Source organism: Lithobates pipiens, unplaced genomic scaffold (genome assembly GCF_037356315.1).
Source record: "Lithobates pipiens isolate NorthernLeopardFrog02 unplaced genomic scaffold, aLitPip1_a1.2 Scaffold_8, whole genome shotgun sequence".
In the NCBI taxonomy this organism is placed as follows: Eukaryota; Metazoa; Chordata; class Amphibia; order Anura; family Ranidae; genus Lithobates; species Lithobates pipiens.
In genome coordinates, this window is record NW_027507903.1 from 77978158 (window position 1) to 77999286 (window position 21129).

At 41.3% G+C, this 21129-nt stretch overlaps 1 protein-coding gene across 1 annotated transcript in view; it reads left to right on the top strand.

Annotated features, from left to right (window-relative positions):
* UNC13C (unc-13 homolog C) overlaps positions 1-21129 on the top strand; it is an 857791-nt gene that overhangs the window by 260813 nt on the left and 575849 nt on the right. The window contains exon 7 of the mRNA XM_077472480.1: positions 1093-1098. Within this exon, the coding sequence (XP_077328606.1) occupies positions 1093-1098 (6 nt within the window). The remainder of the gene's footprint in view (positions 1-1092; positions 1099-21129) is intronic.

Genomic DNA, 21129 nt, shown 5'->3' on the forward strand with positions numbered 1-21129 from the left:
CAAGTCCGTCCATGCTAATTTTGAGCGGACTGTCCGCTGAAACTGTTTGACGGACAAAGTTGAGCGAACAGTCCCCGCTTGTGTACGCGGCCTCAGACATTTTTTGATTAGGATAAAGCATTTTTTTTACTCCGTTTAAGTAAAACATTGTATCTATTTTACACAAGCCAACTTCTATAATTATCCCATCAGGGAGATAAGGTATACAGGATTTTACCTTAGGTCATTACTTATTCTGTGTGGGCTGCATATTATTGCTAGGCATGAGAGCAATAGATATATGAGGAAGCAGCATAATTGTGGTGAAAGCAAGATAGATGCTGAAAAGGGTATTGTAGGAATCTGAATGAAAAGAAAATATCTGAACATCCGGATACCTCAATGTTAGCACTTCCATGAAATTAAATCTAATCAACTAAACCACCAGCTGCTCTTCCCAAACTACCCAAACCAGCATCAAGCAAGCTAGCAAACAGTTGAGCAAGTTTGAAAATGAATTGCTAAACTATTGCTAGACTTGCCAGGCAGATTTTCTACAAATTGGAAACGTTTAAACTAGAACGTGTGCTTCAAGTGTTTGGCAAGTGTACAACTTGCCAGTGAAAATTTGCAACAAGACTTACAATTCCACACTGCCACAAGTTATTCTTGCAATCTGGGAAAGTCCCCCTACATCAGAAGGGATCCATCTTCAAAACTTGGAATGTTATTTCTTTTAAATTTTATTTAAGAAAACAGTATTTAGGGAAGTTGGCATATAACATTTAGAAGTGCTAAGAAATATTACAAACTGCCCCGTGGATCCAGTTTAAGAACAAGATATACCTTAAGATCTATCTTAATTATATTTTATAACAGCACATGCTAGCCAAAGCTTATACTGTGTTATTTTTTTTTTTCAGTAACATATTCATTTTAGTACCTCGTAATAAGTGCAATGCAATAACCTATTTTTATTATTCTTCACAGGAAGCATTATTAATCACTGACAATTCTGGAAATTACAAATTTGTATTTACTGTTATTTTTATGCTTTTACTAATAATTCTTTTTTTTTTTACTTTTCCCTCAATATGCCTACTGCGAGTATAGGCAATGGTAAGTAGATCTCTCTTTATTTATATGTAACTAATATACTGTCCATGAGTCGTGAGAGAGAACACGGTAAAAAAATATATAAATAAAATAACTTATGCATTCTTGCCAACGCAGCCTTTAATTGTAACGAGAACTGTTATAAAAGGAGAAAAACAAAAACTCTTACCCACTAGGCTTAACTAGGAAGTTTGGAGTAGTTTAGTTAAAGTGATTGTAAAGACTTTTTTTAAATTAAAAATAACAAACATGTTAAACAGTATTTACCTGCCCTGCGCAGTGGTTTTCCATGGAGAAGCCCAGATCCTCTTCTTCTCAGGTCCATAGTTAGCTCTCCTGGCCTCTCCCTCCTGTTCTGTTCTGTTCTCCTCCCTTTCGGCTCCCACAGCAAGCAGCTTGCTATGGGGGCACCCGAGCTGAGCCACAGTTCCCTGTGTCCATTCATGCACGGAGCCATGGCCCGCCCCCTCCTGCCCCCTTTCTCTCCTCATTGGCTGACTAACTTTGATCCAATGGGCCATGCTGTTGTCTCAGCCAATAAGGAGGGGAGTCCTGGGCAACCGAGACACTCCTGCAGCATTGCTGGACATAGAGGGACCTCAGCTAAGTTTTAGAGGGGCTGTGGGGCTTCTGCATGCACAAGGCTTTTTATCTTAACCTCCCTAGCGGTAATCCCGAGTCTGGCTCGGGTTAGGAATTTACTAGCAGGAGCGGTAACCCCGAGCCAGACTCGGGATAGCATCGCTGGATGCAGGGGAGGACACAGTGAGACTTACTTACCTTGTCCCCTGGATCCAGCGATGTCCCCCGCGCTGTGTGATCGAGCTGTCCTCCGCTCGATTCACAGTGCCGAGTGCTGCCGAGCTCCGTTCCCTGCGACGTTACGGCGCACGGGAGCGGAGAACGGCGGCAAATTCAAAAAAGTAAAAACACACAAAACACACACAGCACAGCACTGTAATCTTACAGATTACAGTGCTGTATTAAAAAATACACACCCCCTTTGTCCCTAGTGGTCTGTGCAGTGCCCTGCATGCACTTTTATATTATAAATACTGTTTTTTCTGCCTGGAATTTAGAGATTGTCCATAGCAACAAAAAAAGTGTCCCCTTTTCAGTGTTTTAGGATTTGATTACATTATTGAATAATTTTTATTATTCTTTATTATATTATAAACTTTATCATACCCGGGATGTCTGCTAGACTCTGGTTTGAAGAGATTTAAGAGCGTTATTCCTAAGAATTACAGGACTACAAAATAAAACGCCAGATTTTCATGCAAAATAATTGTACCGCTTTCAGCACCTAATTCCAGACTGAATCATACCGCCAGGGAGGTTAATGCATAGAATGCATTAAGATAAAAAACCTTCTGCCTTTACAACCACTTTAAATGGACATTTCGGGTCAACAACCAAGTTAAAACATAAACGTTCATATAAATGAATAGCATAGAAAACATTTTCAAATGTAGTATATTGCCCAATAATTACAGTATAAAGAGAGCTACTTAGAGGTATTTTATAGTTATACATACCTATATTTCCATATATTATCTGATCCAAGCACATGATAAACACTTTAACATATTCTTAAAAGTCCATTCACCAAAATACACTAGTTTAACCAGATAAATAGTAGTTCCAAATGTACCTTTTCCTTATTAGCTACAATACAATATTTAAAATGAATATGTGCCCAAACAATGCTTTTTTCACATTCTGAACAAACCATAAACTCACTTTAAAACAAGCCATCATTCACTTCTAGCTATAGGCATTTGCGGAGAAATACATGTTTAAAGCAATATTATAGCTTCATTTTTTTAATTAAAATAACAAACATGGTATACTTATCTCAATGGCTCCCTTGCTATCAATCTGCCCAAGGAGGAGGGAGACATCAGTGAGAGACGCTGCTCTCATGCACATCGCTGGATTGGATCGGGCTCAGGAAAGTATGATGGGCTGGGGGTGATTCTGCAGCACAGAAGGTTTTTTCACTTTAATGCATAGAACTACTTTAAATTTCACAATAGTGGCAGAATTTTTTTTTTTTTATGTGAAAGCAGTTCTTGGCAGCTTGCCAGCCTTCTAATGTAAACACACAAAGGTTTTTCATTTCAGCAGGCTGCCCTATGTGTGACAATTGCAAAAAGTACAGGCACCATTTTTTAAAATCATATCTCCTACAGCACATGGCAATAAGTTACATGCATTGCGGTGCAAATTAGCACATGTGTGTTGGCTGTTGCATTTGGGTAACTATTAAGAATGACTCAGAGGGCACATTCCAGGACATAGAAGAGGTTTCATGCACTACAGAAATTCTTAATTTTCCTCCATTGCATAGTTGTAAATCAGGCCTTTGAAAATGTCTGAAACTCAACTTAAGAGCCTTGGTTGTGAACTAAGGAGATCGTAAGGGCTTTGTTTACCATTAATAGCATGTTACATGTTGCGCCTGTATGTAGGGTGTAACATGTAACATATTACTATGGACGAGTTCCCTGCCCCATTTAACACTATTTACTTCTGTGTGTGTTACTGCCAGTTTAATGCCATATCGTTTTGCATGCGTTACTGCCAGTTTAACACCATATAGTTCTGTGTGCATTACTGCCGGTGATATGTCAAATAGTGTCCCCCATCAGATAGTGTCCACCCTGTACTGCGATTGTGCAGTAAGGAGGACAAGGAGACACCGAAAGTCTCCGAAGATGAACGGTGCCTGCGCTGTGAGTCCAGGTTCAAGCCCCACCATCCAAGTTGACATAGGATTAGAATAAAAAATAACAGAGCAAAGCGAGGCCGTGCCTGAAGCGTGGTGAGCGAAGCGAGGCCATGCCCCGAAGCGCAGTGAGCGAAGCGAGCCCGCAAGGGGCCCTGTTACTATCTGCTATTGTATATCCACTTGGATGGTGGGGCTTGCACCTAGACTCAGTGCGCAGGTGCTGTTCTTCTTATGAGACTTTCAGAGTCTCCTTCTCCTCCGTACTGCGCAAGCACCGCGCCTGCTCAGTACGGGGCGGACACTATATGATGGCCGGACACTTTTTGACAGAACACTGGTTTAACGCCATATAGTTCTGTATGCCTTACTGCCAGCTTAACGGCATATAGTTATATGCGTCACTGTATGTTTGGCACATTATATTGCTGTATATTATAGTGTATCTGTGGAGTGTGTCTGTGTAGTGTGAGTACTCAAATTAAAGTGCACCAAACACCTCTTTACATTGATCAAAGTGCATCTACGTACAGATTTCAACGTCTTCCTTATATCTGCTTATAAGCACTGCCCCCTCCCTTTCAATAATGTCTGGGAGGACAAGGAGAGGCAGATGATCCCTTTTGGGATGTGGAATCTCTGCAGGACTTTGAGGCTGCCTGGCTTTGAGGGTGTTCAATTATTTAATCTGGAAGAATGTTTTTTAGGTATAGGTGTCGTGGGCACAATTAACACCCACAGACCAATTTTTATGCACCTGTTTGACAGGTGCATATTATTGCATTTTTTACAGCAAGGACGATTTTTGCTTTCATCCAGAGTACCTCTATAGGGTTATGGTGGGAAGGCACCACCAACACTCAAAGAACAATTTTTCTGCACCTGTTTGACAGGTGCATATCATTGCAATTTTTTTTACAGAAAGGACAATTCTTTCTTTCATCCAGATTACCTCTATAGGGTTATGGTGGGAAGGCGCCATTGACACCCATAGACCAATTTTTATGCACCCGTTACGTCTATCCAAAGTCAAAGTGACACCAGAATGTATCCAAAAAATCTATAATCTTGTTCCCAGTGCACTACATTGTGGCCTCATCATTTACACTCCCCAGCTGTTGCTGAGCAAAATAAAGGCAACTTGCAGGGAAAATGTCTTTTTTTTGGCTTTATAAACATAATTATTGCTGCAGCAAATTCTAGACATGGGGTATGAGCTGTGGGCACGTGCGCATGCCCCTAGTGGTCTCCTTAAGGTGACATAACGCAAATTCGCCTGCCCGTGCCATTCTGCCACAGTATAACTGCGGCGGCTGGTCGGCAAGTGGTTAAAAATGATGTTTTTTTTATTGCTACATGTCCCCCAGGGCAAGACCCGAACCCCTATAACCATTGTATGCCCAATTGCTTGCATTTAAGCCTTCAAAATGGGCAATTTAGATTTTTGACATTCGGGTCCCATTGACTTTAATGGGGTTCGTTAATAGGGTCCAAACTTTCGCAGGGGTTCGAAAGTTCTGGTGCGAACCTATTTGAGAGCAATAGGCCTTTTGTATACATAGAAAAAGTCGTAGCTCTTTAAGTTCAGCTCATAATAAATAGGGGCAAACACAAAAGTGTTGCATTTATAATTTTGCTCAGTGTATGTACGGAAAAAGTATTTTCTCTATAAATGCACATTTTTCTTTATATGGCTTTGGTGTAAAAGCAGTTAAATGTTCATCTTTCAAAACATCCTCAGCTCCATGGGTATTTGTCTTAAGTTTAAAAAATATACACATCAAACTAGTCTACTGTTAAGCTGTCTTTCCTGTCATGTCTTGTTTTATTGTTTTTTGCCCATGAGAACCTTGCAGGTTTTTGTTCACTCTTCTTGAAATACAAACCAGCAAAGAAATAATGAGAGGTATTCAGATCAAAGATTAAAATTTGACTTCATCATTCCAGAAATCTCAAACAGGGATTTCTTGCTAGTGCAATATCCATCAACTTAGAAGAATTAGATAACGCTATTGCATGTATCTAGCTGACAAATGCAGAATATCTCTTTTGTGTTAATACATTGTTTATTTCTGTAATGATACAAAAAGAAAGAGCAGATTGGCCTAAAACAAATCAATCGTTTCTATCTCCAGAAGTGTTTAGAATACTAGGAAACAGCAAAATTTATAAGTGTCAAACACTGTGTTTTCTGTACAGACGTGGGCAGGGCCGTCTTTAATATTGATTGGACCCAGGGCAATTTCACTCTCCACCTTCTCTGAGTCATACAATAAATAGCAGCTGACAAAAAATGTGACGCGGGGTTCCCCTTAATATCCATACCAGACCTGAAGGGCCTGGTAATTGAATTTAGGGGAACCCCACGCTTTTTTTTTTTTTTTTTTTTCAATGAATGAATTGCCGGCTCCGTGATTTTAAAAGACTTTTTTTCCTTGCGAAATGACACTTTGTGCAGGGACAGTTCTAAGCACGGGAAACATGCGCCCCTTCACAGGCATACTATAGACACCCCCCAGGTACGAAATTTAAAGGAATATTACACTTTTATTGTTTCACTTTAATCATTATTAAAATCACTGCTCCTGAAAAAAAGTCAGTTTTTAAAACTTTATTTTGCATTGATCCATGTCCCCTGGGGCAGGACCCAGGTCCCCAAACACTTTTTAGGACAGTAACTTGCATATTAGCCTTTAAAATTATCACTTTCGATTTCTCCTATAGACTTGTACAGGGTGTTCCGGCTTTTCGAATTTGCCGCAAACAGCCCAAATTGTTCACTGTTCGCTGAACAGGTGAACAGGCAATGTTCGAGTCGAACATGAGTTCGACTCGAACTCTAAACTCATCCCTATCGGCCATCCATTTTTGTATGTGAAGGAGTCAATTTCTCAGTTGTAGCTAGCCAAAAACCCAGTAGAAGGGCTATATAATGCCTTGTTCACATCTGTACCGCTTATTGACTGGTTGCTAGAGGTTACAGCACACATTAAGGCTCACTGATTAGTTGCTAAAGGTTACAGCACATGATTTCTGCTTGTTGATTGGTTGCTAAAGATTACTGTACAGTAATACTGCTCACTGGATGCTATAGTTTACAGCACATCTTCTTCTCTCTGCAGGGGGGCATGATATGCATATCAATGCCACCTTTATTTACCTATCAATGCCCCCGCGCTCAGATATTTACATATGAATGCTGCTGCTATTTACATACGAATGATGGTTATTTACATGTAAACACTGGGTCTGCAGGTGAGTCATCTTTTCACAACAATAGGGCAGAGCTGGGCAGCATTAGCACAGGTCTAAAACTTCAAGGGACAAGGGAATTTAAACTGGAATGGTTGGCAAGTATAAGGCAGCTGCTTTGGACCCCACAACAATGACAGGGCCCAGGGCAGCTGCCCCTTTTGCCCTGCCTTAAAGACTGCCCTGAACGTGGGACATTTACATAGGGATTTTTGATTGTGATTGTTCGCGTAGCTTGACTTTGCTGCTTTAGCCACGTTACCGTATAAAAGCTTATAGTGCTGCTCAAGGTGTTATAACGATGCATAAGTCCCGGTGGCGGGACAAAACACATCAAAGGTGTGACCTGAGGAGGAGTTACAGGCTGAGGCCATTTACATCTCTTTCTATTTGACAAGCTAGGGATGCGGCGTCTCTTTGTTTCCATTTGTTCTATTGCTTTTTGGGTGAAGTAGTTGATAGCCAGAACCCATTCAGTACTGTGAAGCCCCATACGCACTCAATCAGATTTTCTTTGACGTGTTTTCTCCCGCCACCGGGGGATTAATCGTAGAGATTTGCTGTTTTAGATTTAATTGTAAAATAAAAACATTTCCATCAGACTACTGATATTTGTATACATGCAGTATATTGCAAATATTCAAGACTCAAATTAGAGATTTTTAATATGCAATAAAATTTGGGTCATTCTAGATGATGCAGCTATAAAGCTACAGAAAATCATTTAAAAGAAAAATGAAAGTTTTTCGTATTGCATTGCAGATTACATGATAACTCAGTTTTCCTTTAACTGTTTGTTGTTGGAATAAGTATTGGCTATTTGCCTTGGAAATCACCTCAGAAGTGAAGTGCTGTATTTTGTCAGGGTGCTTAAACTGGCATTTTCCACTACTCTTTTCAGAAAAATGTGGACCTAATTAGGAACTATTGATACAATATTGATATTTGATTTGATATAGGATTAGTACTGCGCCGAATGCGCGCCGTTAGGAGCGCGTCTAGGCGCACAGAGATCCTAAAATCAAGTTGAGATTTCCAATAGAACGTTAAAAAGGGAGCCTAGGGTGCCCAATATGAAAGAGGTAAAGTAAAACAGAGAAAAATCAAAGGGGGGAGGGGGGACTAATCCTCCAGATGGAGAAGGAAAAAGAACATACAAAATCCATGTTTTTTGCACGATTCCTATCCTTCATCCTATTGTCCGTAGGCCTGGATAAAGAGGAAGGTTTTTAAACCTTTCCTGAAACTAAGGAGGGAGGGTAAGGACCTTAGAGACGCTGGAAGGGAGTTCTACAGCTCATTGCCCTTTGTAACCAGGCGTCTGTTACCAGTAAATTTTAATATGCTGATTGTCGGTTCTGTGAGAAGTAAGCTGACTGATCACAGTGGCCTTGACGCTACATGGTGAGAGGCCCATTTAGACAGATAAATTGGGCCCATTTTCCACTGTGCCCTATACATATAGCACATTGCCTTGGCGATAGGAAGCCAGTGCAGTTTTTCCAGCACGGGAGAGATGTGGTCTGTTCTGGCGCATCCGGAGACCAAGCGAGCAGCTTGATTCTGAGTTGCTTGCAATTTTCTTTGCCACTTCAATGGAAGTCCAAGAATTTTTTTTTTTAAAGTAATCCATCTGGAAATGCACAAGGGCCTGTACGAGAGTTAGCCGGTTTTCATACAAAAATAGATCTTTAATTTTCCGAAGTCTCTGTATATAGAAATTGGAGTTTTCGATACAGAGTTTTGTGTGAGGTATAAATGACTGGCAGGGATCAAAGATGATACCTAGGTTCCTGACCTGTTTTGCCGGCGTTGGGATGGGGCAGAATGACGTGGGCCAGGCCGAGAGAAAATTGATGGTTGATTGAGGGCCCACAAGTATCACTTCGGTCTTTGCTTCATTAAGGCCTAACTTGTTATCGGCCATTAAGGATGAGCCGAACACCCCCCTGTTCGGTTCGCACCAGAACCTGCGAACAGACCTAAACTTTGTGTGAACTTTAGAACCCTATTAAAGTCTATGGGACTCAAATGTTCAAAATCTAAAGTACTAATTTTAAAGGCTAATATGCAAGTTACTGTCCTAAAAAGTGTTTGGGGACCTGGGTCCTGCCCCAGGGGACATTGATCAATGCAAAAAAAAGTTTTAAAAACAGACATTTTTTCAGGAGCAGTGATTTTAATAGTAAAGTGAAACAATAAAAGTGTAATATTCCTTTAACTTTTATACCAGGGGGGTGTCTATAGTATGCCTGTGAAGGGGCACATGTTTCCCGTGCTTAGAACTGTCCCTGCACAAAGTGTCATTTCGCAAGGAAAAAAAGGTCTTTTAAAATCACTTTGAATTGTCGGTTTCCGTAATACAGAGAACACTCAATGAGTGTTCTCTGTATTACGGACCCGACAATTCATACATTGATAAAAAAAATTTAAATAAAAAAGCGTGGGGTTCCCCTAAATTCAATTACCAGGCCCTTCAGGTCTGGTATGGATATTAAGGGGAACCCCGCGTCAAATAAAAAAAAAATTGACGTGGGGGTCCCCCTAAAAATCCCTACCAGACCCTTTATCCGAGCACGCAACCTGGCAGGCTGCAGGAAAAGAGGGGGGATGAGAGAGCGCCCCCCCTCCTGAACCGTACCAGGCCACATGCCCTCAACATTGGGAGGATGCTTTGGGGGTCTGTGACCCCTCAAAGCACCATGTCCCCATGTTGATGGGGACAAAAAATGTGACGCGGGGTTCCCCTTAATATCCATACCAGACCTGAAGGGCCTGGTAATTGAATTTAGGGGAACCCCACGCTTTTTTTTTTTTCTTTTCAATGAATGAATTGCCGGCTCCGTGATTTTAAAAGACTTTTTTTCCTTGCGAAATGACACTTTGTGCAGGGACAGTTCTAAGCACGGGAAACATGCGCCCCTTCACAGGCATACTATAGACACCCCCCAGGTACGAAATTTAAAGGAATATTACACTTTTATTGTTTCACTTTAATCATTATTAAAATCACTGCTCCTGAAAAAAAGTCAGTTTTTAAAACTTTATTTTGCATTGATCCATGTCCCCTTGGGCAGGACCCAGGTCCCCAAACACTTTTTAGGACAGTAACTTGCATATTAGCCTTTAAAATTATCACTTTCGATTTCTCCCATAGACTTGTACAGGGTGTTCCGGCTTTTCGAATTTGCCGCAAACAGCCCAAATTGTTCACTGTTCGCTGAACAGGTGAACAGGCAATGTTCGAGTCGAACATGAGTTCGACTCGAACTCTAAACTCATCCCTATCGGCCATCCATTTTTGTATGTGAAGGAGTCAATTTCTCAGTTGTAGCTAGCCAAAAACCCAGTAGAAGGGCTATATAATGCCTTGTTCACACCTGTACCTTACGCTACATTAAAAATAATCTTGCTTTCTGCAAAATGTGGATTATATGGCAATGCATGTAAAACGCAATTAAAGCACAGGTATGGCTCCCTTACTTTTACAAATATTCCTTAATATAAAGTGATTGGAAGATTGGATACTATAGCAGTATGTAAAATTGAACTATAAACTTTTAAAATTCTTGGATTGAGTAAGGGAGGGTAATGACCTCTGTCAGTTTATTTTGGGGAGATTTACCTTCACTTCCTGTCCCATAGCTAACACAGGAAATGAGAGGAAATCCCTCCAAATTAAGGAAAACCCCCTGGAGCCTCCCAGGTCAATAGAACTAGTTTCTCCATCAGAAGATTATCCCTCCATTACTTTTCTGGGGGTAACCCAAAATATAGGATTTTCTTTTACTTTCACTTTCATTGATAATGGTAAACAGGACAAATAAAGAGAGGGTGAATCTCACTAATGGGGTCACGGAAAGCAATTAAAACCTGACGTGAAGTGTTCTAATCCTTCCCCACTTTATCCAAAATAAATAAATAAATAAACTCTTGATAATGATGTATCACATATGTGGCCTCATAGAGGTGGGCTTTCTTTTGTGGTAAAAAAAAAAAAGTATTGGGACACCTGCATCTGTGCAGGCCAGTCAAGTTCCTCCACCCCAAACTCGCTCATCCATGTCTTTATGGACCTTATTTGTGCACTGGTGCGCAGTCATGTTGGAACTGGAAGGGGCCATCCCCAAACTTTTCCCACAAAGTTGGGAGCATGAAATTGTCCAAAATGACTTAATATGCCTACTCCGTAAGAGTTCCCTTCACTGGAACTAAGGGGCCACGCATAACCCCTGAAAAACAACCCCACACCATAATCCCCACTCCACCAAATGATTTGGAAACAATGAGTGCACTGCTCAGGCTTGATAGCGAGTGGGTATGTGAATGGTGCATCTTCAGCTGCTGTTAGAGTGCTGACAGGGGATGGAGCCCATCCTGGCTCCTGCAAGGGTTCAAAAAAGAAAGGGATAGCCTCTGGAAATCATGCATTTAAGATATCCTAGAGAGGTGAGTAGAGTGGCAACCTCAGCCTGGACTTCAACCAGGCCATGCCCCCAACGTGTTTCACTCCGCCCCCAGAGCTTAGTCATGTGCACAAAGCAAAGTCCATAAAACCATGGATGAGTGAATTTGGGGTGGAGGAACTTGACTGTCCTGCACAACCCCATAGAATACGTTTGGGATGACCTCAACCCAATAGAACACGTTTGGGATGACCTCAACCCAATAGAACACATTTGGGATGAATTCGAGCGGAGACTGTGAGCCAGACCATCAGTGCCTGACCTCACAAATGAGCTTCTGGAAGAATGGTCAAACGTACCCATAGACACACTCCTAAACCTTGTGGACAGTCTACCCAGAAGAGTTGAAGCTGTTAAAGCTACAAAGGGTAGGCCAACTCAATATTGAACTCAACTGACTAAGACTTGGATGCCATTAAAATTCATGTGCATGTAAATGCAAGTGTCCCAATACTTTTGGTAATATACTATTTGTGTCATGTTTTAATTTTGCAGGCACACTCTGTAGTTATTCCTCAGCATAGAGACCAAGCTCCTGGTCTAGGATTAATGATCAGGAGCTGTTAGGAGTGACTCCACATCACATGATTGCAGTTATAATCAATCACACCAATCACTTATTTTAAAGGTCAACACTGCATCTATTCCCTACAGTAAGACTTTTCAAAAAAAAAAAAAGATAGGGCATAATCTAGGTTAGTGCTAGTGTCAGCGTTAGGGGCATTGGCAGTGTCAATGGCAATGCTGGTGTCAGTGTGTTTTAACCACTTGATATACCACTAGATATACCCCCTTAATGACCAGGCCACTTTTTGCAATACGGCACTGCGTTACATTAACTGACAAATTGTGCAGTCATGCAATACTGTACACAAATACATTTTTCCCCCACAAATAGAGCTTTCTTTTTGTGATATTTGATCACCTCCACGTATTTTATTTTTTGAACTATAAACAAATAAAGACCAAATAAAAAAAATGTCTTCAATAATTTAGGCCAATATGTATTCTGCTACATGTTGAACCATTGACACTAATACAGTGATCATTGATCTAGGGCAATCAAAGGTTTAAATGTGTGCCTAACCAATGTTTGTGTTTACTATGTGTGCTGCTTTTACTGGGGGAAGAGATGGATTTGAGTCCCTGTTTTGCAGGAACACAGAATCCATCCCTTCCCCCCTGTCAGAACAGAACTCTGCCTTGTTTACATAGACAGAGCTCCGTTCTAAGTCTCTGCCCGACGATTGGCGGGTGCCGACTGATATAGAATGCCTGGCAGCGGCAGATCAGCTTATACTGTAAATACAGAAGCGGTGTGCGTGTCCCCTGCTGGCAGAAGTGTACAATCACATATACAGTATCTTACAAAAGTGAGTACACCCCTGAACTTTTTGGAAATATTTTATTATATCTTTTCATGTGACAACACTGAAGAAATTACACTTTGCTACAATGTAAAGTATTGAGTGTACAGCTTGTATAACAATGTCAAGTGGGCTGTCTTCTCAAAATAACTCAACACACAGCCATTAATGTCTAAACCGCTGGCAACAAAAGTGAGTACACCCCTAAGTGAAAATGTCCAAATTGGGCCCAATTTGCCATTTTCCCTCAACGATGTCATGTGACTTGTTAGTGTTACAAGGTCTCAGTCACCATGTCATGTGACTTGTTAGTGTTACAAGGTCTCAGTCACTGTGTCATGTGACTCGTTAGTGTTACAAGGTCTCAAGTGTGAATGGGGAGCAGGTGTGTTAAATTTAGAGTTATCACTCTCTCATACTGGTTATTGGAAGTTCAACATGGCACCTTATGGCAAAGAACTCTCTGAGGATCTGAAAAAAATAATTGCTGCTCTACATAAAGATGGCCTAGGCTCCAAGGACATTGGAAAGACCCTGAGCTGCAGCATGGTGGCTAAGACCATACAGCAATTTAACAGGACAGGTTCCACTCAGAACAGGCCTCGCCATGGTCAACAAAAGAAGTTGGGTGCACGTGCTCAGCATCATATCCAGATGTTGTCTTTGGGAAGTTTGGCTCAGATGGTGTCAAGCGTGTGTGGTGGCAACCAGGTGAGGAGTACAAAGACAAGTGTGTCTTGCCTATGGTTAACCATAGTGGTGGTGGGAGTGCCATGGTCTGGGGCTGCATGAGTGCTGCCGGCACTGGGGAGCTACAATTTATTGAGGGAACCATGAATGCCAACATGTAATGTGACATACTGAAGCAGAGCATGATCCCCTCCCTTCGGAGACTGGGCCATTGGGCAGTATTCCAACATGATAACGACCCCAAACACATTTCCAAGATGACCACTGCCTTGCTTTAAAAGCTGAGGGTAAAGGTGATGGACTGGCCAAGCATGTCTCTAGACCTAAACCCTATTGAGCATCTGTGGGACATCCTCAAATGAAAGGTGGAGGAGTGCAAGGTCTCTAACTTTCACCAGCTCTGTGATGTCATCATGGAGAAGTGGAAGAGGACTATAGTGGCAACCTGTGAAGCTCTGGTGAACTCCATGCCCAAGAGGGTTAAGGCATTGCTGGAAAATAATGGTGGCCACACAAATTATTGACACTTTAGGCCCAATTTGGACATTTTCACTTAGGAGTGTACTCACTTTTGTTGCCAGCAGTTTAGACATTAATGGATGTGTGTTGAGTTTTTTTGAGTAGACAGCAAATTTACACTGTTATACACGCTGTACATTCCCTACTTTACATTGTAGCAAAGTGCCATTTCTTCAGTGTTGTCACATGAAAAGATATAATAAAATATTTACAAATGTGAGGGGTGTACTCACTTTTGTGAGATACTGTATATATGTTATCTTGTGCACAGCTACTGCCCTCTAGCAATAAAAGTGCTATAGGGTGGTCAGCAAGTGGTTAAGCAGGATACAGAAAAGGTTTAATACTAGTGTCAGTGTCAGTCTCAGTGCCAATATTAGTGTCAGTGTGTTTTGTGTAGGATTAAAAAAAAAAGTGCATTATTGTTCCATGGCCCTACTACAATCACAGACAATAAATAATGCACACATATGTGGAATCCCCATGCATACCAGATATGCATTAAAATGTATCACCAAATGAAGGCCTAATTTGTCCTGAGAAAATTCATGATCACCTAGATATGTATAGTTCAACTAACACATGCAAAATTACAAAACTGTGATTAGAGGTGAAGCTTTCTTTTTGGCTCCATGCACACTGAAGCTGATAAACTGCAGTTTATTGGCGTTTGGGCGTTTTTTGTAAAAGCCCATAAACTCCACTCTATGTTAGCCTATGTGTCCATGCACACATGGACGTTTTTCAGCTTTAATGAGCAGTGGAGTTTATGGGCTTTTTTCTGAACGCCAGAAATTCGCGTTCAAAGTGCCGTTTTTCAGCGGCAAAAAACGACAAACGCTCATTAACGCTCATTAACGCTCATTAACGCTCGTTCATTAGTGTTCGGCATTCTATTTTTCAATGCATTATGGGATTTTTGGAGTGTCCTCTGTGTATTTTTATAAAAAACGCCCATTAACGCTAACGCTGTAAAACGCTCATTAACGCTCATTAACGCTAGTATAAAACGCTGTTAAAAGCAGGTTTTTCCACCAGCGTTTTCTGCCAGCAATCTGGCGTCCAGAAATAGCTTTTTTGAGCTTCAGTGTGCATGGAGCCTTATCCTTAGGCATTAAGGGGTTAAGGAAGAATTACCCAATGCTAGCTATAGACTTTTCTCACTATTCTGATGTTCACGCTTGAAAAACATCAGTTGGGATTACTTTCTTGCTTTTTTGGCCTTTAATTTGTGCCGTAAATACGAGTTGCGTTTGACTCAGGTACCACTGGGATATGTAAATCTATCCACCTGAAATGATCTATAAAGACTTTTTATGATGATTCACAGCTGTATGCAGTTGGGAAAACTACAGATAAACTAGTACACATCAGTTTGTAAGCTAAGTAGATGCAGGCAAACTGTCTTCTGTATATAAAATATTAAAAGCAAGAAATGGTACAGAATAAAAATGGGGAAATTGTGCTTAACAGATTAGAGATTAAAGCCCCTAGAAACGAAAAGCAGGCTTGTCATTTGCAGCTAATCAGACATTAGAATTAATTTACTAATCTGCAATAGAATTAGGGAAATTGCATACAACACCTTTACTTTTCATTATCAACAGTACCTATAAAGCAATTAAAGTCCTTAGAGAAAAAAAAGTGGAGTTACCAATTGCAGCCAATTTGACACTGGAATTAATTTACTGTTTTACATTATAATGTATATAAGACCCTTTCACACTGAGGAGTTTTTCAAGCGCTTTTGCTTTAAAAAAAAAAAGCACCTGAAAAGCGAATGAAATCTGCTTCGTATTAAAATCAATAAATGTTTTCACACTGGGGCGGTGTGCTGGCGGAGAGGTTAAAAATCTCCTACAAGCAGCATCTGTGGGGCATGTTTGGAGAGTTAAAAAAAAGCTCCTCAAAAGCGACCCTCTCAATTGAAATGAATGAAAAGCGCTTCCAAATGGTTCTTGGAGCAGTTTTTCGAGTCACGTAACCTTCAAAAAAGCGCATTGTTAAATCCTCAAAAGCATCTGAAAAGCGCTCAGCATTTTATGAGCAGCCTCAGTGTGAAAGGGGTCTAACTGCAAACACCTCCACTTTTTTCAATGAAATGTATATTAAAGTGGAGGTCCACCCTAAAATGGACCTCCGCTCATCGGAATCCCCCCCCCCTCCCCTCCGGCGCCACAATTGGCACCTTTCAGGGGGGAGGGGGGTGCAGTTACCTGGATAATCCAGGTAACTGCACCCACTTCCGGGATATCTGTCTGCGGAAAGGGGCGTAGATTACGCCCCTTTCCGCAACTGCCCGCCCCTTTGCGCAAGTGCCCCGCTGCCTGCTGGGAAACACACAGTTCCCAGAGGCAGCGGGGACCGTCCGGATTGTGCCGCGCGGCTCGCGCATGCGCAGTAGGGAACCGGGAAATGAAGCCGAAAGGCTCCATTTCCTGATTCCCATACCCAAGATGGCGGCGGCAGCACCCGAGTGTCGATCTAGAGATTGGCTTCGGGTGCCGACATCGCGGGCGCGCTGGACAGGTAAGTGTCACCATTTTAAAAGTCAGCAGCTGCAGTATTTGTAGCTGCTGACTTTAAAAAAAAAAAAAAACGCGGAGTCCCGGCGGACTCCCGCTTTAAAGTATAATTATTTTTTTTTTTTTATGATTTGGATAGAGTGGAGAGGGATTGGAGCACCTGTCATGTTTTTATTGCTGTGTGTGTCCCTAAGGAAATCCACCTTCTCTATCCAAAGTCCTCAGAACACTAAGACCCCTTTCACACTGCGGGTGTTTTTCAGGTGCTACAGCGCTAAAAATAGCGCCTGAAAAAGGCTGCTCTGCGCACTCCAGTGTGAAAACCCGAGGTGCACTGACAAAAAGTCCTGCCAGCAGCTACTTTGGAGCTGTGAAGGAGCGATGAACATACCGTTCCTCCACCTTTGCTCCCCATTGAAATCAATGGGTGTGCGCTGCGATACCAGCGAAAAAAACACTGATCTGGTGGCGTTTTGCGGGCAGATTTAACTCCTTTTTGGCTGCTAAAACAATGGTAAAGCGGTGCTAAAAATAGCACCACTTTACCACTGATGCCCTAGGCGGCTCGGTGTGAAAGGGGTCTAATAGAAGAAAAATCTTTCAACGAGCACTAGTTTTGGTAACCTTGAAGACAACCAGGCATTCACTCACTTTGGAAGGATTTCCTTTAACCTCCTGTTTTTGCTATGGGACACAAAATGAAGTGAAATCTATGCAAAAAAGACACAGATAGCAAAAAAAAACTTGACTCTTGAAAAAGTCACGTGTCTAGTGATGAAACCAGTCAGGTGGAGCCAGTGAGGAGCAGTGCTGTGTGTGCACTCTTGGTGTGTGAGGAGATCCCAGCTGTTAGTTGTATGCAACTGACCTTACCATATGTGATTCATTCTGCTCGAAAGTGTGAGTGAAGTTTAGCCTTAGTTTATTGGGAATATTCAATATACTATCCGCGCAATGGTCTTTTTCTTTGTTGTTTCATATTGCGGAAGTTCTTTGAAAGCCAGAAGCCAGCACATGCTAATGAGCAGCTGAATATATGAGCAAGGCATTTCTATCCTTGGGGTTACTTATTGAAACCTGTCTAAACTTATCAGTCACTAAAGACGTCACATTTCTTCACAGCGGTATGCTGTCCTATTGAGAAATTGGTGCACTGTGGTTCATCACATTATTATATCGAATTTTTCTTCTTTTTTTTTTATTGTGTTTAATAATTTATCATCACATGTTATGTTATTTATAATAGGTTCTATTTGCTTATTTTGCACATGATTCACTGATTAACCATTAGGAGGTTACACCGTGTTATATTGGGAGGTTAATATTAGCGCATTATGCATTCTAAATATAAAGAAAAAAAAAAAAAAACTGACATGGGTTATAACACTCCCCAAAGTTATCCAAAAAAGAAAAAAAATTGCCTATCGTTCTCCTTTAAGATTTTTTGAGTTCATATAGGGTAGCATGACATACAATAATATATTTTAGGGATATAAATATATAAAGATGCACAGTTTGGAATTTGTCTCATGAGTGCAAGAACTGATAGCCAAATTGTGGTAGCGGAGCTTATTCTGGAACATCCTCTAGCTGCATTTGTGTAAACTGACTGTATTGATATTGCCTGTAGATTATCTGTGCTTTTTGGAGGCACTAAAGCCAGTCATGCGCTATTAGAATTTCATTAGAAATGCTTTTGCTTTTAAGACTATTGGTTTGTGGGGTAAAGTCAACATTCATTTTTGAGCAGAGTGATGAGAAAAGTTGAAGGAGCAGGATGGAAAATACTTCTCAAACAAATTATATTCTAACAGCATATATAGTTTTCATATGGGAAAGTCCATTCCTGGCAAAACCAAATGTAAAGATCAAACAACATTTTGAATAGTTTTCAAACTACATTTGTCAAGCCATCAAATGTACAGAAAATTTTCATACACGTTTTCACATTCATATGATAGTCTACTAGTGTAAAGCCATCATTAGACCTCACAGCATAATAGCACATATCATGCATACAAACAATTTATGCTGCGTACACACGACCGGACCTTTTAGAAGGACTAGGTCCGACAGGCTTTCGGTGAAGGTCCGACTGACTTTCTGAACAAAATGGACTTGGCCACACACGACCGGACTAAGTCCATTCGAAAGTCCATTCGTTTTGAACGTGATGATGTAAACAGGACTAAACAAGGAAGTTCAATAGCTAGTAGCCAATAACTGCCCTTGTGTTGTATTTGGTCTGTCGGACTAGCACACAGACGAACGGTTTTCCCAATTTTTAGTCCTTCAGACTTGAGTCCGTCGGATAGATTTGAAACATGTTTTATTTCTAGGTCCACCGGACTTTTGGGAAAAAAAGTCAGCTGGAGCCCACACACAATGGAATTGTCTGATGGATTCCGGTCCGCCAGACCAAGTCTGTCGGAAAGTCTGATCGTGTGTACGCGGCATTACATTTTTATGACTATTTCCTTTGCCAGCCCAGATAAACCGCCATTGCCTCTATCTGCTATCAATCTGTGTATTCCTAAACCCGATGTAAGCCCTGTTCACATCTGGGCATTCTAGAATCGCTGGTAGAAGCATGTGATTCTGCCTGCGCTTCTAGAACACGGTAATGTCATCACACGGTATTCAACACGTGACATGTTTTTGGACCCGAGGGCAGTGCATTCAAATGAATGGTGCTGCTCCAAAAAAAACAGCAAAAATCGCGCATTTAAAAACATGCCTAAATTGACGATGCTCTGCTGTTGCTAGATGTGAATGGGGCCTTAGTTCTACATCAATAGTATTATTAGGCCGCGTACACACGAGCGGACTTTTCAACATCCAAAGTCCGTCAGACCGAGTCCGTCAGACTATCCGATCGTGTGTGGGCTGCAACGGACTTTTGATTCACCAAAGTCTGACGGACTTTAGAATATGGAACATGCTTCAAATTTTCCCGACGGAACTCCGCCGGACCCGGTCCCCTTCGAAAAATCCGCTCGTGTGTATGCTACTCCGACGGACTAAAACCGACGCTAGGGCAGCTATTGGCTACTGGCTATGAACTTCCTTATTCGAGTCGGGTCGTACGTCATCACGTTCGAATCCGTCGGAGTTTAGTGTGATCGTGTGTGGCCAAGTCCGTTCGGCCGAAAAGTCTGTCAGAACTCCGGCGGAACTCCGGCGGAACTCCTTTGGAAGTCTGTCGGACATAAGTCCTCTCGTGTGTACGGGGCTTTAGTGAGAGCAAGTTAAATAAAAACACAGCATAACAATGCATCAAAGGTTTTTGAGACCATCTTTTTGTCATGGGGAGCAGATTGCCAGCTTTCTCTTTAAAACACCAATAATGTTCTTTTGTCTGAGGTGCTTTCCTTTGCAAAAATTTGACCATTCCGTCAGTTCCATTGATCCGCTCATCTTACTTGCTGACTTTGTCAGTAGGGGATGTAACCTAATCAATCATCCAGAATGAAAAGACACTTAACTCAGATTACTTACTGCACTGGCCTTCCTTCTTACCTTCACTGAGATATTTGTGTGGGGTTTTTCATTTCTTCTTCCTCATACTTATCTTCAGACAGTTCAGGCTTCAGTTATTCGGTATATTAAAGTGTTACTAAACCCACAACAGTAAAATTAGTCTGCATATGCAGTAAAACATGCTTGTTATACTCACTGTGGATTCTAAGATGTTAATCCTCCACATTGTGTAAAAAGGCTGTTTGATCCTGTCTTCTCTCATCCTCCTCTTCTTCCACTGTCCCCAATCCATCTTCTAATAGTACAGAGCCTTTGGAGTCACTCTGCACATGCTCAGTTAGGTGTGTATTGCTAAAGAGTTCTTTATTTATTGAGGGTGCATGTGTTCAGCACGGGGCCAATCAGCACCGTCCACACAAAGGGTCCCGCAGCCTCATAGGCCAGCCAGAGTAGAAAGAAAACTCATTCTATAAACTTTAGCCAGACACTGATAGAAGTCACAAGATTGCTATATGTAACTAATGAGAAGATGTATTTAGCAGTTTATGTTTACTAAATTTATTGCATTTCCATGTTCTGTGTACTGTGGGAGACCAGATATAGTGAATGCAGGGTCCTGGGTTTAGTAACACTTTAACCATGCAACATTTTTAAAAGAAGTGTTGCCAACCCCAAAAAAAAATATTTTAAAATTAAACTCCTGGAACAATAACATTAATTTTATATATATTTTTTAATATCCATACATTGTGGATTGAGATTGGAAAATGTAATAAGCATCTAGGCCTCTTTTGAAAGTGTTGGGGAAAATGGCCCTCCCCATACCTGATATTGTGCTAAGCCTATAGGTAAAAAAAGGGAACCTTTGCTAAGTGGAGGGCCTCTGTGAACAGTGGTGATTCCCTTCCTGTGAAAGCAACCAGTATTTGAATCAAAATAATTGGAAACAGAGGAACTGTCACAACCAGCATATCACATTAACCATATGCATATAGATGCAAACC